We start from the raw sequence: 24,690 nt of genomic DNA, 5'->3' as shown, positions 1-24,690 counted from the left end.
GGTACTGGTGGGCTAGCTAAATACAAAGCGGCGAAACAATTAAGCTTTTGACCGTGACGGATCAGTCCCTGCTAGTTGCCAAGCGGCTTGAGAGGCACTATGCGTGGGCCCGAGGGGAAGTTTTTGAGGCCACTGAACGTTGTGGCAGGGTGTTGGCCTTTCGGTGTCAATTAAAGCATAAGAAAGAATGGGAGTGACAGGTGAGGCCCTCTCTTTGCATTGTTGCGAGGCGGCTAGCTATGATTTGGCCCGATGGGCGTAGTACCTCCGAGTATGAGGATGTTGGCCTCGCAGGACCACTAGCCTATGGTTTAAGACCAGAAAAATTTACCTAATTGGGCCACATAACCTAGGACCAGTACCCCTTAAAGCATAGAAAGGAATGGGTTCTGGCATAGTACCTGATATGTGAGTCAGGCCAAGCTGTCAATGAAGAGGTAAACAGTGACTGTGATAATATCGAGTAGTTGACCTGTGGGTATAAGATGATATATAAATTTCAGAATATAAGGTAGTGGTTTGGCCAGATCGTGGGCCCTAAAACCAGAACCTACCCGACACTCTGCAGAGGGGATTTAACCGAGAGAAAGTGACTGCTTTCTTGCTTGTAAAAGCTACCGTCCAATGAATGATAACCTAGAAGAGTAAATTACACACTTAACTAATTTCATAGGTATTGTTGGCCTTTACATGAATCATAATTAAATTCCAACCAACCTAGAAAGTAAATATAATTGATACAGATGTCAGAATTCACCAATCCTAGTACGAATCCCTGGTTAGAAAAACCTGTGGGAAAAGGTCAGGGAAATCAGGACACCAATCTAGGTTTGAACATTATATACATTTATAGTAGAATTTATGAGTGACTGTAATATCGTTTGTGACCAGTAGGGGCGAAATTCCCCTGGAGTACTGGTTGAAATTCGTGCTTATTCCATGAGTAGTTGCATGAACTAGATGGAGTATAGATACATAGGAATAGATACATTTAATTGTAATTTGAACCGAAAAGAAATTGTTATGTGTATAACCGAATGCTAGCGTTCGTTAGTTTAAGTGATATGAACATTTGCGAGTGGCAAAGGGAATTTAGCCGAGCGGCGTGCTGTATTTAAACGAAAAAGTACCGAACGCAGGTTGAAACGAACGGGGCTCCGCCGTGTAAAGCCGGGAAGTTTGCAGCGGTTGCTTTACGGAGGGCCTAACTTACGGTTTTTGCGGCAGCAAGTAACTAACTAGCTGTGCGGACGCCGGCGGCGGGAAGGAGAGCCAGGGGAGCACCGGACCACCCAGGAGAGCACCAGACCAAGAGACCATGAGGAAACAGGTAAGAAAAATCCAAGATGGCGGTCTGAACCGGAAGTAAACATTTCAGACTCGCCAGACCAGTAACGGTAAGGTGGGAGTGGATTGGCAACCCTTTTAAAGGGAATCCAAGTCCCTCCCACAACTACAGGCCAAGCTTTCAAATATATAAGCCACTGCACAAAGCGGCAGGCAGGCCGCAAACATATTCATTGTGGGCCTCAAGTTTGACATGCTTGCTGTAAATTCATAAGCAAATTAGATTATGATCAGCTGTTAACGTCACACAATTTCAACACTTTTTAAATCTGTAATAGTCATAGAGTACTTAAAAATGCCATCACCACTGAAGATTGCTAAATCTACCTAGAGAAATAAGTTGCATTCCCAAATGAATCAAGCTATATAATGTTTATCTGTAAACCCTTTTTTAAACTCAATGATGTTGGAAATGTTTTTATAGATTTGTTGCTTTAAAGTGAACCTGTCATGCCAGGTATACGTTTGCAGTTTTCTAATCTGGCTTGACTCATGTTATACAATTTAGTGTTTCTTCCCTAAATACTTTAAAAAGCTCAGATATTAAAGGAACACTGAAGTGTTAGGAATACGTATCTGTATTTTTAACACTACAGTCCTCGCTTTTTTTTTTTTTTTTTAATTAAATTAATTAACAGGCAATATAACAACTTCAATAAGAAAAAGTTGTAATGCCTACAGTGTCCATTTCTGCGGAGACCTATATTTTCAGTGGGTGTTACACTTTCTATAACTCCCTGTTTTGGAAGCACAGACTTACTTACCATAACAGGTTAAAATCCCCAACACTTTAGGATGGCTTTTTGTAACTAAAACTCATCTGTTCTCTCTCTCTCTCCTTTCTCAGATGCCTGTCCAAAGTTGCTGCAATAAATCAAGGCTGTTTCTCTCCTCTCTCCATGCGGTTGCACTCACTCAGAGCCTGCCCCTCCTTCCTACTTCCACTTGCAGGTATTTATTTCCCTTAGACTGAATTAAAACAGGAGAGACACCCAGAGGAGGGTTCCCCTTATAACAGACATATAACATATACAGGATAAGCACAGACTAAAATGACTGACAGGAAGGGGGGTGTGGAGGAAAGACTTTTGGCATTTGATTTTAGAGAAATCTATGCATTTGCTAGCAATTCTGCTAGCACAATGTATAGAAGAAAAAAAAAACGGGATTCTGGGTGATTCAAGATGAAATTATATTTGTTTCAACAGGTACACTTCAATGGAGAAAACTTTTGTAAAGCTTGCATTACTTCTTATTTAGAGACGGAGCAAAGCTACACTTTACAAAACAGTTTTAATATTTTGATCTCAGTTTGATGATCATCTTAAGATTAAGGAATTACGGAAAAATCAGGTCAATAAATCATATTTCCAGTCCCTCCATAATTCACTCTTGGGGCTTTCTCCTAAATTAGAGAGTTTTTGAAAGTGATAAGAAGTTCAGATGGAAAAAATATCCAATGCCAACACTTTTCGAACTCTGCTATTCTGGGCTAAAATTTGAGTTTCCTTTTTGATTCACAGTTTAGTGAATAACTTCTTTTTGGTATTAGGAATGTGGAGCCAGTGTTTAGGTTTATATTATATATTTTATTCATTTTTTTTTTTTTTTTTTAAATCAAGATACATGACCTCTCCTGGTTTCATAAGGATGTGAATAAGTTGAAAAAAATGTAATCAAATTTAGTAACACTAATTTACCTTGCAGAATTAAAAAAAAAAAAAAAGTGTGTGTGCAATGTTTCGCTATGAAACACCGCACATACAGAGTTTAACCTGTCTGCTGCCGGCAGTGTAACTCCACCTCAAGCAGCATCATCGTGGTGTAATTAGCCAGCCTGGATAAAAAGGACTGCATACAGGATGCTTGACAGCATGGCTCCCCTCTGTACAACCCATGTCCTTCCTACAGCTATCAAACCCCAATGTTACTCCAACAGCAACTAATGGGAGTGACATCAGCAGGAGGACTGGGCCCAGGGAAAGGGGGAAGCAAGATAGGAAGGGTTACTCTAATAAAAACTAGTAGGTTTTTTAAAAACTTTTTTTGGTTGGCGTAACCCTTTAAAAATACATCTGTGAGACATAAAGGACATAAGGATTTGCAAACCACAAACTTAATAAGAGCAGGAAGTGATAAAGAATATAGACAAGTGATAATAAAAGCAGAACAATGTGCAAACTGCCGAGGTCTTTGTGATCATTTTAATAAAGTTACATTTAGAGCATATGAAACACCAAATTAACAAAACAAAAAACAAAAAAACAAAGACAAAAAAAACTAGGGAACAAAACAAAACCAAAACATACTTGTTCTCAGTTTGGAATGGGTCATTTTATGAGTGGTTCCTAACAGGTTTACAAGTTACACTTAAATCCATCAGATATAGGCAAAGTTGTATATTGCCATGGAACCCGAAGACTGGGTAGCATGGGTATATGAATAGGCTACCATTTTGGGAATTACTAACCATGGAGCAAACTACTGCAGAGAATCATAGATGGCCAGTACACCCACAGACAATTTGCATGCCCTGTTATGGGATTTAAAAAGCACTTGGCCCCACCAGCATGGCCAAGGGTACACTCTCACATTCTTTGGTTTGCAGTTCCTACATAAGTAGCATTTCTTTTCACTGTCTTGCATGCTTTTGTAAGTGTCTTGCACATTTTATCAAGACCGGTATTTAAATAAAATACAAAAACATTTCATATACATCTTTTGAGAAACTATAAAGTAAAAATGGTCATAACACTTGCTGAAAAGTATTGATGAGGAGGAGCGACATACAAAAAAAAAAAAAAAATATAACAAGTTTACATAATATTCTTAAACTGGATTTAAAAACTGGAGTATACTTCCTTAGTATGTTTGTTATAAGGGAAAATGAAAATGACACCTGCTTCAAGCAAGAATATATTCGAGTTAAATAGGACAATGTAGAATTAAGGGGGTAACAATCAAATTTAGCTCGAATGATAAGCTACTTGATGCAATATTGGGGAGGGTAGAGGAAATCACCAGCTGCAAAATTATTAACAGCAATAATCATCTTCCATTAATTTACAGACACTTCCCAGAATTCAAATATAATTACAATGCAGCGGTATATCCCTTGGTACAAAAACACCTTTCCATTTTATTTCAGGAATAACAACATTTGTTTAGTACACTCAAGGAAAAAAAAAAACATTTGCCATAGCATTATTGGTAAAAGTTTAATGGTGACAGTTATAAAAATTAAACCCCTCTGCACGCACCATAAAAATTGGGGCTCTCTCTTCCTTTTGGGAAAAGGAAGATGATTTATTTACTAGTGATTGTGACATAAAACCCCAAAAATATCCATGTGGTTTGAATCCATGTTTTAAAAAATTCTCTTTTCAGAAAACTACTTGATTTACCAAATTACAAAAAAAGTCTCTTCCAGGTCACGAAAGAGGTTGCAACAGTATCCTTTCAGCAAAACTGAAAAACAGAAAAAGAAAAAATATACATGAAAATGCATCTATTAAAACTAGAGGATACACATTGTAAGAACTTCTACAAGCACATTGATCGCACACCTTGAGGGTCTATTCACAAAATACCAAATTTGGCTCGATATAATTTGGCTCAACAATAGAACAGCATTCAGTGGCTGTTCGCATGCCATTCGGTTTTTATTGAATAGACAGACCCCCTTAACATCAACTACAATGATGAGACAGGACTTCTAAAGAATAAGGTAATGGCTGCATACACCACAGCACTACAGCTTCTATGCAACTACAGTTACCATAAGATAATTAACTCACAGTCCATCCATCATGGGAGTTGAAGGTCTACAACAGCAACAACAACTTAAAGTTATCTAAAACAGTTTTAATAGTTTGTGATGCAGCTGGGCAGAGTCTGAGAGGTTTTAAGGATATGAAACCCTGTATGGCAGACTTCAAGCCACAGAAGATTTGCAGTCCCAAATGATTGGGCAGAAATATATCAGATACCGTATATACTCGAGTATAAGCCAACCCGAATATAAGCCGAGGCCCCTAATTTTACCCCAAAAAACTGGGAAAACGTATTGAGTGTGTGTGTGTATATGAGTGCAGTGTGTGTGTGTATATGAGTGCAGTGTGTGTGTGTATATGAGTGCAGTGTGTGTGTGTATATGAGTGCAGTGTGTGTGTATATGAGTGCAGTGTGTGTGTATATGAGTGCAGTGTGTGTGTGTGTGTGTGTATGAGTGCAGTGTGTGTGTGTGTGTGTGTGTATGTATGAGTGCAGTGTGTGTATGTATGAGTGCAGTGTGTGTGTGTGTATGAGTGCAGTGTGTGTGTGTGTGTATGAGTGCAGTGTGTGTGTGTGTGTATGAGTGCAGTGTGTGTGTGTGTGTATGAGTGCAGTGTGTGTGTGTGTGTATGAGTGCAGTGTGTGTGTGTGTGTATGAGTGCAGTGTGTGTGTGTGTGTATGAGTGCAGTGTGTGTGTGTGTGTATGAGTGCAGTGTGTGTGTGTGTATGAGTGCAGTGTGTGTGTGTGTGTATGAGTGCAGTGTGTGTGTGTGTGTATGAGTGCAGTGTGTGTGTGTGTGTATGAGTGCAGTGTGTGTATGTGTGTATGAGTGCAGTGTGTGTATGTGTGTATGAGTGCATGTATGAGTGCAGTGTGTGTGTATGAGTGCAGTGTGTGTGTGTGTGTGTATGAGTGCAGTGTGTGTGTGTATGAGTGCAGTGTGTGTGTGTGTGTGTATGAGTGCAGTGTGTGTGTGTGTGTATGAGTGCAGTGTGTGTGTGTGTGTATGAGTGCAGTGTGTGTGTGTGTGTATGAGTGCGTATGAGTGCAGTGTGTGTGTATGAGTGCGTATGAGTGCAGTGTGTGTGTATGAGTGCAGTGTGTGTGTGTATGAGTGCAGTGTGTGTGTGTATGAGTGCAGTGTGTGTGTGTATGAGTGCAGTGTGTGTGTGTATGAGTGCAGTGTGTGTGTGTATGAGTGCAGTGTGTGTGTATGAGTGCAGTGTGTGTGTGTATGAGTGCAGTGTGTGTGTGTATGAGTGCAGTGTGTGTGTGTATGAGTGCAGTGTGTGTGTGTATGAGTGCAGTGTGTGTGTGTATGAGTGCAGAGTGTGTGTGTATGAGTGCAGTGTGTGTGTGTATGAGTGCAGTGTGTGTGTATGAGTGCAGTGTGTGTGTGTGTGTGTGTGTGTGTGTATGAGTGCAGTGTGTGTGTGTGTGTGTGTATGAGTGCAGTGTGTGTGTATGAGTGCAGTGTGTGTGTGTGTGTATGAGTGCAGTGTGTGTGTGTGTATGAGTGCAGTGTGTGTGTGTGTGTGTATGAGTGCAGTGTGTGTGTGTATGAGTGCAGTGTGTGTGTGTGTGTGTGTATGAGTGCAGTGTTATCTAAAACAGTTTTAATAGTTTGTGATGCAGCTGGGCAGAGTCTGAGAGGTTTTAAGGATATGAAACCCTGTATGGCAGACTTCAAGCCACAGAAGATTTGCAGTCCCAAATGATTGGGCAGAAATATATCAGATACCGTATATACTCGAGTATAAGCCAACCCGAATATAAGCCGAGGCCCCTAATTTTACCCCAAAAAACTGGGAAAACGTATTGAGTGTGTGTGTGTATATGAGTGCAGTGTGTGTGTGTATATGAGTGCAGTGTGTGTGTGTATATGAGTGCAGTGTGTGTGTGTATATGAGTGCAGTGTGTGTGTGTATATGAGTGCAGTGTGTGTGTATATGAGTGCAGTGTGTGTGTGTGTGTGTGTGTATGTATGAGTGCAGTGTGTGTGTGTGTGTGTGTATGTATGAGTGCAGTGTGTGTGTGTATGAGTGCAGTGTGTGTGTGTGTGTATGAGTGCAGTGTGTGTGTGTGTGTATGAGTGCAGTGTGTGTGTGTGTGTATGAGTGCAGTGTGTGTGTGTGTATGAGTGCAGTGTGTGTGTGTGTGTATGAGTGCAGTGTGTGTGTGTGTGTATGAGTGCAGTGTGTGTGTGTGTATGAGTGCAGTGTGTGTGTGTGTATGAGTGCAGTGTGTGTGTGTGTATGAGTGCAGTGTGTGTGTGTGTGTATGAGTGCAGTGTGTGTGTGTGTATGAGTGCAGTGTGTGTATGTGTGTATGAGTGCAGTGTGTGTATGTGTGTATGAGTGCATGTATGAGTGCAGTGTGTGTGTGTGTGTATGAGTGCAGTGTGTGTGTGTGTGTATGAGTGCAGTGTGTGTGTGTGTGTGTATGAGTGCAGTGTGTGTGTGTGTGTGTATGAGTGCAGTGTGTGTGTGTATGAGTGCAGTGTGTGTGTGTGTGTATGAGTGCAGTGTGTGTGTGTGTGTATGAGTGCAGTGTGTGTGTGTGTGTATGAGTGCAGTGTGTGTGTGTGTATGAGTGCGTATGAGTGCAGTGTGTGTGTGTATGAGTGCGTATGAGTGCAGTGTGTGTGTGTATGAGTGCAGTGTGTGTGTGTATGAGTGCAGTGTGTGTGTATGAGTGCAGTGTGTGTGTATGAGTGCAGTGTGTGTGTGTATGAGTGCAGTGTGTGTGTGTATGAGTGCAGTGTGTGTGTGTATGAGTGCAGTGTGTGTGTATGAGTGCAGTGTGTGTGTGTATGAGTGCAGTGTGTGTGTATGAGTGCAGTGTGTGTGTATGAGTGCAGTGTGTGTGTGTGTGTATGAGTGCAGTGTGTGTGTGTGTATGAGTGCGTATGAGTGCAGTGTGTGTGTGTATGAGTGCGTATGAGTGCAGTGTGTGTGTGTGTATGAGTGCAGTGTGTGTGTGTATGAGTGCAGTGTGTGTGTATGAGTGCAGTGTGTGTGTGTATGAGTGCAGTGTGTGTGTGTATGAGTGCAGTGTGTGTGTGTATGAGTGCAGTGTGTGTGTATGAGTGCAGTGTGTGTGTATGAGTGCAGTGTGTGTGTGTGTGTATGAGTGCAGTGTGTGTGTGTGTGTATGTATGAGTGCAGTGTGTGTGTGTGTATGAGTGCAGTGTGTGTGTGTGTGTATGAGTGCAGTGTGTGTGTGTATGAGTGCAGTGTGTGTGTGTGTGTGTATGAGTGCAGTGTGTGTGTGTGTGTGTATGAGTGCAGTGTGTGTGTGTGTGTGTATGAGTGCAGTGTGTGTGTGTGTGTGTGTGTATGAGTGCAGTGTGTGTGTGTGTGTGTATGAGTGCAGTGTGTGTGTGTATGAGTGCAGTGTGTGTGTGTGTGTGTATGAGTGCAGTGTGTGTGTGTGTGTATGAGTGCAGTGTGTGTGTGTGTGTGTGTGTATGAGTGCAGTGTGTGTGTGTGTATGAGTGCAGTGTGTGTGTGTGTATGAGTGCGTATGAGTGCAGTGTGTGTGTGTATGAGTGCGTATGAGTGCAGTGTGTGTGTGTATGAGTGCGTATGAGTGCAGTGTGTGTGTGTATGAGTGCGTATGAGTGCAGTGTGTGTGTGTATGAGTGCGTATGAGTGCAGTGTGTGTGTGTATGAGTGCGTATGAGTGCAGTGTGTGTGTGTATGAGTGCGTATGAGTGCAGTGTGTGTGTGTGTGTATGAGTGCAGTGTGTGTGTGTATGAGTGCAGTGTGTGTGTGTATGAGTGCAGTGTGTGTGTGTGTGTATGAGTGCAGTGTGTGTGTGTGTATGAGTGCAGTGTGTGTGTGTATGAGTGCAGTGTGTGTGTGTATGAGTGCAGTGTGTGTGTGTATGAGTGCAGTGTGTGTGTGTATGAGTGCAGTGTGTGTGTGTATGAGTGCAGTGTGTGTATGAGTGCAGTGTGTGTGTGTATGAGTGCAGTGTGTGTGTGTATGAGTGCAGTGTGTGTGTGTATGAGTGCAGTGTGTGTGTGTGTGTGTGTATATGAGTGATGCAGAGCATTGGTGGGGGGTGGGCATTTTTTTATTATTATTTAATTATTATTATTTTAATATTGGTTTTTTTTCTTATATTATAATTTTTTGATTTTTTTTTTTCGTCCCCCCTCCCTGCTTGTTAGCTGGCCAGGGAGGGGAGCTCTCACTCCCTGGTGGTCCAGTGGATGGGCTGTAGGAGGGGGGCTGGCAGAGAGCTCTTACCTTCACAGCAGCTCCTGTCAGCTCCCTTCTCTCTCCTCCGGTCTGTGCAGCTCCCAGGTCAGCTCCCTCTGCAAGTCTCGCGGCCGCGTGGAGCGTTGCCATAGTAACCCGTGGCAACGCTCTGACCCCAAGGCTCTCGCGAGACTTGCAGAGGGAGCTGACCTGGGAGCTGCACGGACCGGAGGAGAGAGAAGGGAGCTGACAGGAGCTGCAGGAAAGGTAAGTTACAGCTTCCTGCCAGCCCCCGGTCCTTGTCTGTATCATGGCAATGTAAATTGCCATAATACAGACAATTGACTCGAGTATAAGACGAGTGGGGGTTTTTCAGCACAAAAAATGTGCTGAAAAACTCGTCTTATACTCGAGTATATACGGTACATTATTTACAAAGGCAGTTTAATATTCTGTCGCTTGAAAATTTTGATTTAGATAAGAAAAAACAAACATGAACTATCTGTACACTGTGTACATAGCAATGAGATCTGGGAACTACAATTCACAAATCTCCTGAGGCTTAAAAAGTGTGAAAACTGAACATTAGTTCCACCCGGTTACCCAAGTGTCCACCACCCTCATGATGTGGAGATTTGCCTCAATCTGGAATATGAATGTGATCTCACAAGGCCCTTCTAGAGTGCAAAGTAGCAGGGGCAACAATAAATTATCCATCCAAAGCTTATTTCTCAGGTTTCCTGGGGTTGGGCACCAACAAAGCATGAGAATATGGCAAGTGAAATGGGACTGATGTAAGTAAGAAACACTATTAAAAACAAAGACAAAGGTGAGGGGCAGTTGTGACATCACCAGATGGTGGGGGACTCAAATGAGTGGAGGACTGAAACACATGCATAAAAATAAATAATTGTAAACGAATTGGGCATCAGAGCGACTGAAGAGGATATCAGATAGACACAGGGGAGCCAAGAGAAAGATTGGTATAGTGCTGGGTACGGAGATACCAAGAAAAAAAGGGAGCTGACAATGATACAATAAAAGAGAGAATAGGAAAAATGGAAAGGCAGACACACTGACAGAGGTTAAACTGAGAAAAAGGATGAGAGGAACAAAAGATAGGAAAGAGGGGCTTAATGTATGCAATAATGTGATAAAACACATGGATCTCAAGAAAGTAGAAAAAGATAGGAAAACCTGTAAATATACTGTTAAATATTAAAAAATGGCAAAAGGGAAAAAGACAACTCACAATTTTGTTGCATCTCATATTAGATGCAACAAAAATTGGGAGGCAGACTTCAAGAAAATATAGGAAAACTGATACATGATGGAGAGATCGATAATCTAAGGGAGGAGGGCAAATTAATCGGAAAAAAAAGACGGTTCCATTTCATCAGTCTATTTTTTGTTCAATTTTCTCTCTGATGTGCCTATTTTTTATCTCTTGGATTCTTCAAAGTGTGCATCTGAACTTTTATCTTTTTGGGTCTCTAGCATCTCATGTTTATTTTAACTAATAAAGGTCTTTTAAAGACTAAGACAGAACTAGAGACACAGGGAGGGAGGGAAGATGAAAAAAAGAAGACAGAAAGACCAAAGAGACTAAAATAGATAAGATGGAAAAGTGGTAGAGATGCTCAGAGAGATATCCATAAATTGGTCTCGACATTGATTCACAAAGGTGTGATAGATGCAAGATAGATGACAGGTGTATTGTATCATCCATCTATTTCCAAGATCCTTCCCCCTGCAACAAACTAGTTAAAATGTATTTGCATATTGATAACCCCCTATTAGAATATAACACCCAGGTAAACCACTATTTAATTGCTGAATAAAAACTATCCCGCCTCCCCCCTCCCCCCCCCCTTTTTTTATATAAATATATATTTAATTAAATTTTCTTGGTCATTGCTTTATTTTCTATTTCTAATTTATTTCAAAGAATATTAAATTATATTCTTTTATTATTTTTATATTTTTCACTATCAATTTAAATTTTTAATTCCTTTTCCTTTTTCTATTTTATTGTCATTTGTTCATTCTTATTGTTTTTCATGATTATGTTGCTGTGAATCCAATCTCTCTCCTTTTTTAATTCTGCCTTTTCACTCTATCTGCTCACTTTTTAGGTTTATATATTGTACTACTGTGCTGCCAGAGTTTGAAGGTGGGACCATAGAAATAGCATCTTCTGTAGTTCAACGTACCAAAAGGCACGAAAACATGAAGTGGAAGCGAATAAAAGCAGGCCGATGCTGGCATACACAAGACGAATCTCTTATTGAAAGGACTTGTAGGATATTTAAAAAAAAAAAAAAAAAAAAGTTGATTAGGGTGTGATTTTGATACATTGAATCTGTTGCCCCCCAGGCCTGTGCAGACTGAAATGCGTAGGGCTGCTATTTCCTGATGGACACCTGCTCTCATTGAAGATACCAGTTATTGGTGATAGTCGTTTATTCTTTTAAGTGCAATTTTATTAAAGGTTTCTTGTTTATAAAAAGGTACATACTAGGTTTCACCATTCTTTTTATGTTTATGCACAATTAGAAAAGTCTTCTCAGAAAGGAATTGGAAATACTGATTGTATCCTTGGTTGGTAGATACGCCTACTCCCTTATATATTCTGCGAGTGCAATCATATATATTTTCCACTCCCAACTTTTATTCAGTCTTGAAGATTTGGAGGAATCTTTTACTCTCTTAAATCCTTGGAATTTAAAAGGGTAATTGTGCCTTTTAATTTCATTCTCCACTGGTGATATTTCTAAGGTGGTTAATTGAGTATTTAATTTAATAACATTGTATGTATGCAATAAAAATTCTTACCTTCCACCGGTTTCCACATTCATTACAGAAAACAAATGTCGTCATAGGTTCATCAGCACTGCGTGTCTGAACCTGAGATTCAAAGATATAAAAGGTTTATTTTTAACAATTGCTCAAATTCTAAATTTTGCACAAATATATTATCAATGAAAAATCTGATTCAAGAAAAATTTAAGCGATACAAGGTAAGCGACCTACTTTGAAGAAACAGACAGGGTTATTCACCAACCGGTGAATTAAAAAAAGAATTTCAATTTAAGGTGAAAATGGCTGAACTGGAAAAAAGTTAGCTATGCTGGCCTTAAACTTGAAATTCACCTTCGGCACGAGTGAATAAAATTTCCCTTTTGAGCATTCTAAAACTTACTCCAACTTCCCTATACCATAACCAAATAAATAAGCAGAGATTTGTAGGACCAGAATTAATGCAAAACATAGATAGTGTCAAGTGTGTTTATATGCCACATTGGGAGAGGTTATGCCAGATTCACATCCAAATATGCAACTCAAGTTGAGATCATTTTAATTTTATGCAGCTGCTACGATGGTGCACTTGCCTGTGTGTAAGTACAATTCTTCTTCTTGCATTTGCCACAAGTAAACAGGTCAGTCTCTGTGCCTCCAGTCCGTGCCATTTGATGCTCTCTGATTGCTTCCTTGGTCAAGTTTTTCCGCATTTCTTTTAATTCATCACTTGCCATTTCCTAGAGATTGTGTGAGCAAAAATTTCAAATCTAAATATATCTTATTAGAGATGCAGTTTCCTCACAAATCATACAAGAACAAAGAGAAAAAAAAGCCTCCATCCTTAAATGTATCATGTTATGTCTGCAGTCGGTGAGATAAAATTGTCAAGTGCAAGAATTGAGTACACGTTAAAGCAATATATACTTTCAAGTTAGTCTTTACAAGCATGCTAACAACTGTAACCATTACAGATTAGAAATAATAAAAAATAAACAATAATAAATCCAGAACTCCAACTGAGCGGTCTTAAATTTTGCCATTGCTATTTTTATTCATTTCGTTAATTCATTTAAACATTGCCAAGTTTTGACTGAAGCCTAGAAGGTAGCTGTTCTAGATTTATACTTTCTTTATACTAGGGAGAACCTTGAGTGGGCATTCCATTACTGCTATTTCGACTCCTTGATGGAGAGCCTCCTTGTTACCTATTACTCTAGATTTATTAGTGAAAATTAGAAGGTTACTAGAGAAGAACGTAACAGTCAATGTCACTGGATTCAATTTAAAAAGACTTTAAAATGCAGCCCATGCAGACAAAGTGGTCAGAAAAGCTGAATGTTTACAGCAGTCTGCAATTAATGCATCTGACGTCATTGGAACATTTACATCAAGTCCCTACTGAGAATTTGAGGGCAGGCTAAGGCCTCTGGGGAGAAGACAGTACAGTGTGCTCCAGTTGCTGTGGGATCAAAGTGACATGATTTCAGATACGTTTTAACAAACGATTGCTGAGTAGGAAGCATATTGTTGACTCCTTCTACATGCAAAAGAGTTGGAGCAACTGTACAGTAAAAAAAAAAAATTATTATAAACACGTACCTCTGCAGACATTCTAGCAAATACATCAGGAGCAATGTTGCCACATAGGACATTTCTTCGCAGATTTGGGTTCTTTGCATCTTTGAGGTTTGCAATTCTGCTTCGCACTCTGTTTTTGTATTTTGCGTCTGTGTTTTTAAACTCTTGGAACACTGGTGCAGAGGACTTAAGGAAACATGCTAACCTCAGTAAAGTAAATTCAGAATAGTAGCACAAAAGGTCTAGCAGGAGTGTAGGCATACTGTAGGTTTTCCAAGTGTTATATTAACTACATGAAATACCATGACCCTATGACACATGCAATTATTGCTTGTAATGTTGCATATGGAAGCTACGCTTACGTAGAGAATATGAATGGCAGAAGTGAATCTAGCCGTTTCAGGTGACTAATGCAATTCACCAAGTACAGGTCAACATTAATGTGCAGGGTGAAATAAGAGGCTTCATACAAGAGGGTATGCAATGTGGAAAGGTTTAAATATCATCTTGTTAACAGCACAGACTGCTGCCCACAACAGTATTCTCAAATAGTGTATCAAAAAGGTCAGCATTCTTTTTGGTATTTTATAAAAAAAAAAGGTCTACTAAAAATTAAGCAGATACTGCCTCTGCTACCTTCACCTCTTCTCACAATATGGGCAGCAATTCTGAGTGGTCTTGAATGTAAATCATCAACTGTCTAACCCAAAATCACTGTTTTGTCTGTTTGCTGCATTGTCATTGCTGTACATGCAGTGCATAGCCAAGCAGCTTTCAGTTACAAATATCAATAACACTACCAGTAATAGACTAATTCAGCTGTTTAAAAAATGTTTGTGGATGTGCATTAGAATCTAATAAAAAAAAAAAAACCTTTGGCCATCACTGGTATGAGTGTTATACACTGGGGTCACTTTCTTGATTGAAACATCATTGAGGGAAAAAAAAGAAAAAAGTAGAAGTAAGGAAGAAAAAAAAAGGATATCTTCCTCGATCTGAGCCCCCAACTCCTCATCATCTGCACCAATAGTAATGTAGTCATCTAAGATAAAGAAGAAAACACAATAGGAGGTCAGAACCCAGTGCACTTATATATGGTTATTAACAATTGTAAACAGGATTACCGGTGGGGGTCATGGTAGATTCAGCATCTCTGAAATTATCTTACAATTGGTCCCTTGAGTACAAATAATATGGTGCAGGGGAAAAAAATAAAATAAAGACTAACGGCTCTGATGACCAGCGGAACAGATAATAGATCTATCTGTAGCACGTCTTCTTTGAAAAACTTCCAAAATCAAAGTTCATTGGCACTGGATGTTAGTGGAGTGAGTTTTACAGAGATTTTCTTTTTTTTTTCTGTAAACCCATAAATGGTTGAGAATCAAGCAGTGAGACTGCAGGGGCATGATTTATACACCAAAACCACTTAATTCCACTAAAGCTTAAATGTTCAAGTATAAAAACATCTATTGACAAAAGCAAAACAAAACATATAAAAGGTTTTTTGACATTCTGCATTAAGGATAAAAGGTGACTAATATAACACCTGTTTATACTTTTCATGGTCATACCTCCTGTTTTGAGAGCTGTAGCCAATAGCTCCCTACATTTTATCCGTACTGAATCGGAAGTGCTCGGTGCTCGTGGAAATGAGGTAAGAAATCCATCAGAGGGGGGTGGACATTCTTCTTTCCGGATGCCGGAGTTGCTACTGGAACTGCTGACATAAGAATATAGGCATTAATAAATAATTGAATCCCCAGGAAAGATTCTTAGCCTACAGATAGCAAAAAATTGAAAATTCGATTTTAAAATAGCATAAAAAAACACACCAAATAAGTGTAAAAAAAACCAAACAAAAACAAAAAAAGCTCTCTCTGAGGTGGTGGGAAGGGTCCAGCATCTTTAGAGGCACTTTCACCCATAACTTGGATATAATTTTATAGAAGGGTCATATTGAGGAACTCTTGATAATTTGGGGTGAATCTTTTGTCCACCCACATTAATTCAGTGGATACTATTTAAAATTCACCTCTAGTTTTGATGAGGTTGAAGTTCCCTTTTTAAAGACTTATTGCTCAGTACACGTGGTGATAACTATTCAAACCACTCTGTTTCCGAAACAGTGCTCTTGCAACAATTTATTTCTAGCTACATCTTGCCATCCACATCACCAGGCTAAGAACATCTCAACAGGCCACTTTTTGTGACTGTCGTAAATGATTAAATTGCATCAAACCGGACAAATATTTAAGGATAGAGGTTATTCCAAATCTGCTTTAGATAAAACTTTTCAACGTGCTTTGATACAGATAGATCAACCCTCCTGAAAGATAAAACACCTGAGGCAAATAAGTTATTTTATTTCAAAAAGTATGTTTCGGTTTTAATTAAAGGGACACTCCAGGCTCCCAGACCACTTCTGCCCATTGGAGTGGTCTGTGTGCCAACTCCCATCACCCTTAACCCTGCAAGTTTTTATAAACTGCAATAATTACCTTGCAGGGTTAAGTCCTCTTCTAGTGGCTGTCTAGCCGACAGCCACTAGAGGGAGTTCCGGGTTCTTAAAACACGAAAAGGTGTTTTAAACGACGCTGGACATCCTCACGTTCTGCATGAGGACCTCCAGCGCCTCCAGAATCCCCATAGAAAAGCATTGAATAATGCTTTCCTACGGGGAGGTCTATTGACAATTTTTAGGTATCTCTATTGGTAAACTCTTTATTTCTGCAAATTAGGCTTTCAAATGTTCAATGGATACTAAGGAAGGCATTTTTAGGCACTTCACGAAAAACAGCTTTCTTGATTAAAAAAAATAAAACCAATAGAAAGAGAATCGGTTATACTTTACAACATAATTATATTTAACTAGATAGGAATCCTATTTTTTATTTATTGAACTTCACACAGTGATTTGTAACATTTAAGTTACAAACCATATGAAGTTTCTTTATAACATTTGATTCATGTATGTGGTTAATTGTAACAATATGTAGCCAATTTTTGATTGCTACATTGAATTCACCGTTTAGGCAATGTTTTACTTCAATGTTATTAGTTAGGCTTAATCTGTAGTATTGGGATTAACCTCCGCCGCTCTAGGACTCCACTGCTTGTGAATGGGTGAGCGTTTCCCAATGTGTGTTTGTTGCTTTTTTTGATGCAGTCTTATTTTAATGTCAGGATTTGTTTTTGTGGAGTCTACTTGTGTTTACGAATCCATGAAATTAAAGGATTAGTAAATAAGGAACCAGAGAACAAAACTGTAATTCTCATGTAGCTGAAGTTTACCAGGGAGTGATTTATTCACGTGCACAGAACATTTAAAAAAGTCAGACTGTTTAAAAGGGACATTCCAGCATTATGAAAAAATACAATTATTGATAACGCTGGAGTGTTGTAAAGTGCACTGTATCCCCCTCTCCTAAAATAAATGAATGGAAAAAAAAAAAGAAAAGAAAAAAATATATATATTTAAGGTTTCGTCCATTTGAGTCACGAGAGGAAACCATTCTGCAGCTTTGCTTCACCTCCAGGAGATACTCACAAATCAATATTTCACATAGAGGAGCAACAGGGAGCAGGGCCCACATGCAACAACCCTCTCATAACTCTAACTGAATACTCAAAGCATGTCAGAAATAGTCTGATTTACAGCCGGGAGAGTGCAACCTAAGAGCTTTAGAAAAGTGCAGATTCTCAAGAAATCTGCACTCTCTTAAGGAAGGAAGAAAAACCCCTGTTAACCCTTAAAGCACGTCTGCAAGTCATGTTTCTTTTTAAGCTCACAAAGAACTGCATGGAGTATGAATGGCTACATAAATGTATGTGGTGTTAGGTTCAAATATAGAACATGATATTTCTTTAACATTTAAGGGATCCTATAGTGCCAGGAAAACAAAGCCGATTTCCTGCCACTATAGGTTTAATAGGTCCCCCCTCCCTCGCGCCCCCCACTCCCACAGCGCTGAAGGGGTTAAAACCCCCACTTACCTGAATCCAGTGCCGATGTCCCTTTAATAATCCTCTGTATTATTTTTTGTACCAAGCAGGTAGTAATCCACAAAATGTTTAATAGTTAAACTGTGAATAGTTAATAATAAACAAGCGAATTCCAAACTTTACGCTCAAACCACTAAGCTGGACATTTAATATTCTAATTACAGCACAAAGAACCCATAATATACCTCTCTTCTTTCACTTCTGGACTGCTCTGGGGTTGAAGGGCAGGCTCCTTTTTCCTTTCCTCTTGTTCTTTATCACCAGAGGGGCCATCTAGGGATAGGAAATCAAATTAATAAATAGGTATTTGTTCTTACAGGTTTTAAAACAGCTGTTGGAATAAAAATGCTTATAAGACGCCACAGTGCACTTTCACCATGTACCGTTTGAAGTGCAATCTTGTATACCAATTAAAACTGAGGCAAGACTGTATTCCTAACTCTATAGTATCCCTGTATAGAGTATTCCCCCTCTCCCCTGTTTGCAATAAAATGAATAAAATAAAAGGGTTTCTCTCACATTTTTCCAGTGAAGAGGCTCTCTCTGTGATGCTCACCTCTTCTCCTGCTGCAACATTGGGGAGCTAATACACATGCATGGCGAGTGCCTCCTATGCTTCTCATAGTAAAGCATTGATTCAAATATTTACCTATGAGCTGCAGCATCACATGACCACGTTTTAATGAAGTGGTCTATGTGACATTAGTGGCCCATTAAACCCCTACTCCTCAGATTGGATCCCTATTAAAATTAAGAGTACTTTGGAAACAGACTACCACCCGTAGATTGCAAGTGTCTGATACATGTGCTACTGTGGTCTGTATCAAAAAAATTAATAAAGAATAAAATATATTTTTTAAGTTATGGTAAAGTGATTATTTAGTTCTACACAATTTAACCACTGCATGATTAATTATCTCTCCGTTCACATACCCAATAGCTTTTTCCAGGATTTTATAAGAGCCTTTGCTAGAGAAGTCACTTCTTCCTCACAGCTCTGTTTGCGGATGGCGTTCACAGACATTCCAATCCGGGTGGACTGTAAAGAGAATAAACAATGGGGGAAGAATAATGTGAAACTGTATTTGAAGTGGGTATGTGCAAAGATCCATTAATTGCAGTGTTCTGAATGTTTTTTTTATTTTTATTTTTTACTTTTGCAAAGTTATCTACCCCCCACCCCCCTCAACTTATTTGGATACCAGATAGTGCCAATATTTTGTTCAAGTCGGTGATATAGTCAAATAATGTCAAACTTAGTTTTAGGAACCTCTGAAAATGAATTTTACAATGTTATATGATTTTAGTAAATCTAAAACGAAAAGATCCTCTTTAAAAGGGAAATTTAAGCATCATAAGCTCTACATGGCGATGTAGGGGCTATGGTGCCATTAGGCTGAGAGCCGTCGAGTAGAAGTCGAAAGTAATGTGGGTTTCTCAAGGCAGAGGTACCATAAAGTGAGGTGCCTGACTTTTGAGTACAAACTTAGTTAGTAATACTAGGGGGTCCTGCAGCACCAGATTTAAAAAGTCAATGCAGAAATTCCACTTTTGGACTAAAGCAATGAAGTCACCAAAAATTACCAGTTAAAGATAAATAAGTTGCCTAATAATCCCAATCACCTACAAAGATGGAAAAAGGAAAAATTACCATATTTTACTAATTTCATGACGTAAAGTCATGATTTTATAAAGGACACGGAGGCGAGTATTATGCTATTCTCTTTCTTTTATTCCTCAGCATCAAAAGAGAGAAATACTGTAAAGATTCAACAAAATTTAAATAATAACATCATTTACCCCAAAGGGTTAACCATATATAACATTAACCAATGAGAGTGTCCCTATCCTAATAATGTCCCATGTGACCTTAAGCCACTCCTTTCTTTTGATGTTGTCGATGAACACTTCCTCAAACAGAAAACGATATAGTCAATAAAGTGAAGAACCGTGATTTCCAGAAACTTATAGCAACGGGCTCGAGATGAAACAGGCAACATTCTGCTTGAACTTGTATGGGCAGGCATGGACCAGAATGACAACCCAATTAGGAGGCTGTAAAACAAAGAAATGAAATGGTAAAATACGTTCTTGGATCTTATATCCATATTATATTACGATCCTATCTACCAAAAACCAATTTTTCATTTTAGTACTAGTCATCAGGTGAAAGAATAAATCACATTGTTACACAACTCGTGCCCCATTACATGACAGTATATTCACAGGGAGGGCGTAATTTACCTGGATTGGGTGGGATAATACTCGCCTCCGTGTCCTTTATAAAATCATGACTTTACGTCACGAAATTAGTAAAATCTGGTAATTTTATTAAAGGACACGGAGGCTCCTATTATGCTAGTTCAAAGCTGCATGATTTTCAAGTGGAAAAATTAATAATTGGTCGGAAATAAAATTTTCGGAACATAGATTCTCTGGATCAATCAGCTGCACGGAGGTCTTCTAGCCTACCACCTAGAGAAACGGCTTTTGATGCCATAGCACCCTTTACAGAATGTGCTCCGTACGTGGAGGTATCAATGCCCGCCGACTCCATGATCCATTTAACCCAGTGAGATATGGGGATAGTAGAAACCGGATGGTGAGGTTGTCGGAGTGCCAGAAACAGATCTGGATACCGGGAATCACGAATCGAGACCGTCCTTGCCTCATATTCCTTTAGGCAGGCTACTGGACATAACTTAACGTTATGTGGAAGGGCTGGGTAGAAGACTGATGTAATGGTTGTCTTTGTACGTCTCGATATGTTGAAGGAGACTCCTTCTGGTGTAAACGAGCGTGCCGTGAGGTCCAGTGCTTGACATCTGAGACATATTTACAGGAGATTAGACACAATAGCGTAACCAACTTAGTAGTGAGTTGCTTGACCGGGAGTTCCTTTCTTGGCCAATTTTCGAAAAGTCTGAGAACTAGGCCAACATCCCATAAGGCTGCATATTTAGGTCTTGGTGGGCGTGCAAACTTGATGCCACGTAGAAGAAGTCGACACACCACTGGGTGCTTTCCTGCTTGGAGTCCATTCCAGCCTTGATGGCCTGCCGAGATCGCTGATCTATACAAGTTAATTGTATGATATGCCAGACCATAGTCGTAAAGTGAAGTCAGAAAACTCAGAACCTGACTCACATTTGCAGATATGGGATCCATGTGTTGTTCCATGCACCAACCATTCCATGCATTAAAGGCATGTAGGTACGACTTCCTTGTTCCTGGGGCCCAAGCTCCTGCCAAGAGATCCAGAGTTGCCTGTGGAACATTTGTGATGTAATAGGGTCCCCTGAGAGGAGCCATGCCAAGAGTTTGAGATGTCCCTGAAGTAAAATGTGGTGTGAGTTCCCGTCGGAATCCCGTATGAGGTCGGTTGTCACCGGTAGTAATCTCGGGAGATCTATGGACCAGGGTTGAGACGTCCAAAAGGGGGTTATGAGGATCAGGGAGGTTCGGTGACGTCTGAGATGCAGTAGAGTTCGTGCGATGAGGGAGAAAGGAGGGAAAACGTAGTGGCGGGTTTTCGGCCATGGTTGGAGGAAAGCGTCCGTCGCCAGAGCTTCCGGATCCGGCCTCCAGCTTTTTTTTGGCAAATGTGTGTTCAAACGTGACGCGAAGAGATCGATGTCCGGGGGCCCCAAAGTGATTGTAAGTGGCTGAAGATGACCGGGTTCATCCGCCAGTCGCTGGCATCTCGTAGGTGTCTGGAGTTCCAATCCGCCACTACGTTGGACATCCCCGCAATGTACTCTGCTTGTACCGAAATGTTGCGGTTCAGACAGAATTGCCAGAAATCTTTCGCCAGTTCTGCTAGTATTGTTTACCTCGTGCCCCCGAGGTGGTTGATATACCGGACCGTTGATATATTGTCCATGCGTAATAGAATGGAGCAGTTGGTCGATATACTTAAAAGACTCCGTAGAGCAAATGATCCTGCTAGCAGTTCTAGGCAGTTGATATGTAGTTTGTGTTCTTCTAGGGACCATTTTCCTCTGGTGGAGATAGCTCCACAGCACGCTCCCCAGCCGAGCTTGCTTGCATCGTATTCCATTATGATGTCTGGGGTGGTTTCCGAAGATCGCTCGGCCGTTCCATGCTTCCATGTGTTGTAGCCACCACTTGAGTTCCTCTTTGGCGGTGCAGTCGAGAGGAACAGAGTCTGAGTATGAGTGCCCTGAGCAAAGGTATTTGGCTTTCAGTCGTTGGAGTGCCCTGTAGTGCAGAGGCCCAGGGAATATGGCTTGGATTGACGCTGAGAGGAGGCCGACAATCCTGGCCAGTTGTCTCAAGGAAAGAATGGGGAAAGAATGGGACATGCTAAAGTCCGCCTGATTTCCTTTTTGATGGATTTGACTTTGGCTGTCGGGAGTAGGAGTGCTCCGTTCACAGCATCTATAGTGAATCCCAGGACTTCTTTTGACTGAGAGGGTTTGGTGACCGACTTCTCACAGTTGATTAGAAACCCCAGGTTTTCTAGTAGAGTCCTCGTCCACGAGAAATGTTCGTGGAGCATATGAGGGTCTTGCGCCATTATGAGGATATTGTCCAGGTATATTATGAGTCGAACTCCTCTGCTGCGTAGGAGGGCGACCACTGGTTTCATGAGCTTTGTGAAGCACCATGGTTCCGGCGATAGGCCAAACGGTAGGCATTTGAATCGCCATAAGGTCTCTTCCCATTGGAATTGTAGGAAGTTTTGGCACTCTTCGGCCATCGGAACCGTGAGGTACGCATCCTTCAAGTTGAGCTTGACCATCCAGTCCCCTGTAAGCAGGAGATCTCTTAAAGAGTGGATGCCTTCCATCTTGAAGTGGTGGTATGTGACAAACATGTTTAGGGGTCGTAGGTTGATGACTGGACGGACGCCTCCGCCCTTTTTGGGAACCAGGAAGAGGTTGCTTAAGAAACCCGGTGTGAGAGGGAGGACTTCTGCAATAGCGCCCTTGGAGGCTAAGGCTTGTACTTCTTGAGATATTAGGTATTGGTCGTGAGTGGGAAACACCATGCGGTTGGGGGGTTGTATTTGAACAGGGTAGTGTACAAAATCTATAGAGTATCCCTGAACAGTGTGAAGGATCCATGCATCTGCAGTGAGCTTGCGCCATGCAGTGACAAAATGACACAGTCTGCCGCCTACCATAGTTAGTGAAGCCAGATGTCGAGGTATAGAACTTACCATAAGGTTGTCGGCCATAGGAAGAACCTCTGGGTCCTCAAGACTGCCATGGTCTGCCCCGGACTGGGAAGAACGGTGTGGTAGTTTTGGGTTCAGGTGTTGTAAGCCTGGACTGTATGGGGCCTCGGTAGCCCCGGTTGAACCCTGGGGTGCTCGGCCGGGCTGACGGCCCCAATATCTGACGGCCCCGCCAAAAACTCTCTGGTGGAACACTCGTTTCATGTTGGCCTGAGCTTTATCAAGTGCCGTAAAGGTGCCTACATATGTGCCTAGCTCTTTAACAAAAGTATCTCCAAATAGGAGGGCTTTTGCCTGGGGTCCAGGCTCTGAAATAGCTAGGTTCACTAGCTTAGGTTCTATTTTTATCAAGATTGCCATGTGCTGTTCTGTGGCTACCGCCATATTGGTGTTGCCCAGCAGGCATACGGCTCGCTGGATCCACCCCCTGAGCGCCTCTAAATCCACCGGGGTACCTCCTGTTATTGCGCCTTCGACCATGTCGAACATTTTTGCAATTGGCCCTAGGATATCCAGGACCTTGTCCTGGCAATTCCGCCAGGCAAAATCCAGGCCCTTCTTGGCTTTCCAGCCTGATGTCCCCAAGAATTGGGCAATTTTGGGGTCTACGTCAGGGGTGGCGCATGCCATATCCGGAATAGTGGGGCGTGGGCTTTCCGCCCGGAGTTTGCTCCGTGCCACCTTGTCGAGTGGTTTTCTAATACGAGCAGCAATATATTTTGCAACCTGCTCTAGGGGATACCACTCCTACGATCTCAGGCGTTGCAAGGTGACCGGGTCAAAAAGTGGTTTGCCTTGCGGATCAACCAGGGCGGAGTCGTCTACTCCCGCTCCTGTCATGGAGCTGTGCTCAGGGAGATAAAAAACTGGGGTCACAAGAGTCCTCCTCGTCGGACTCGCTCTGTGCCTCCTCTTACTCCGACTCAGATTCGGAGGATTCAATAAGGGCTCTAGCCCTTTTCCAATTCCTCACCGATTTTGCCCGGTGGGGGGCTCCTTGTTGTAGTTCAACCACATGATCTGTCCGTCTGTATTGTTTTGGAGGCATTTTTGTCCAGGTGGTTGGACTTTTTGACAGCCTTACGCCCATTAGGGGCTACCGGATTATCCTCTGGGGGGTTAGAAGTGGAGGATTTCAGTGCCTTGGTAATTGACAGTGAGATATTGTCTGACATGGCCCACATAGCGGTAAATATGGCTTGTGTCACGGACTTCGTCATAGCCGCGTCCAGGAGGGAATGCAACTCTTCAGAGTCCATTTGCTCCTGTGGCCCTTCAATAATTGCGTGGCCAGGAGCAAAGGATTAAATGACCGACAGATAAATATTTTTAGCCTTAACTGGGCACTACTATCTGTGGAGTGTGACAGTTTAGCAGCTAGCTAAATAAGCCAACAGCTTTAAGAGGCACCAGCTATTTAAGCAATACAGCTTTAAGAGGCACCAGCTATTTAAGCAATACAGCTTTAAGAGGCACCAGCTATTTAAGCAATACAGCTTTAAGAAGCACAAGTAAAACAATATGCAAAGCTGAGTAACACGAAAAAACTAGGCACAGTTAGAGCAGTAGAGCAGGCTAGTAACACAGACACGTTCCCGCCCCCAGGTGAGCGTATTGGCCGCGTTAGGAAAAAGCACGGCAAAACCGCCAATCAAAACATGGCCGCCGTGATGTGCACTCGCTATGTGCATATGCGCGAGCGGCACTTGGCCGTAGCTAACGCCGAGAACCGCGGGAAACGGTACCCGGTGCGAGGAGGGAGCCTCAGAC

The 24,690-nt window shown here is 41.3% G+C and overlaps 1 protein-coding gene across 2 annotated transcripts in view; it reads right to left on the bottom strand.

Moving 5' to 3' along the window:
* Positions 1-4,546: 4,546 nt before the first annotated feature.
* TCEA1 (transcription elongation factor A1) overlaps positions 4,547-24,690 on the bottom strand; it is a 40,690-nt gene continuing 20,546 nt past the window's right edge. The window contains exons 3-10 of one of the 2 annotated variants that reach the window (XM_063451392.1): positions 18,651-18,756; positions 17,903-17,990; positions 15,287-15,435; positions 14,698-14,754; positions 13,734-13,888; positions 12,725-12,871; positions 12,168-12,239; positions 4,547-4,815 (exon numbers count right to left, since the gene is read on the bottom strand). In XM_063451392.1, coding sequence (XP_063307462.1) covers positions 4,807-4,815; positions 12,168-12,239; positions 12,725-12,871; positions 13,734-13,888; positions 14,698-14,754; positions 15,287-15,435; positions 17,903-17,990; positions 18,651-18,756 — 783 coding nt within the window. In that variant the 3' untranslated portion in view covers positions 4,547-4,806. The remainder of the gene's footprint in view (positions 4,816-12,167; positions 12,240-12,724; positions 12,872-13,733; positions 13,889-14,697; positions 14,755-15,286; positions 15,436-17,902; positions 17,991-18,650; positions 18,757-24,690) is intronic. The other variant, XM_063451393.1, reaches the window with a different exon arrangement.

Source organism: Pelobates fuscus, chromosome 4 (assembly GCF_036172605.1).
Source record: "Pelobates fuscus isolate aPelFus1 chromosome 4, aPelFus1.pri, whole genome shotgun sequence".
Lineage (NCBI taxonomy): Eukaryota > Metazoa > Chordata > Amphibia > Anura > Pelobatidae > Pelobates > Pelobates fuscus.
The sequence above is the reverse complement of the archived record's forward strand: the minus strand, read 5'-3'. Positions and strand labels throughout refer to the sequence as shown.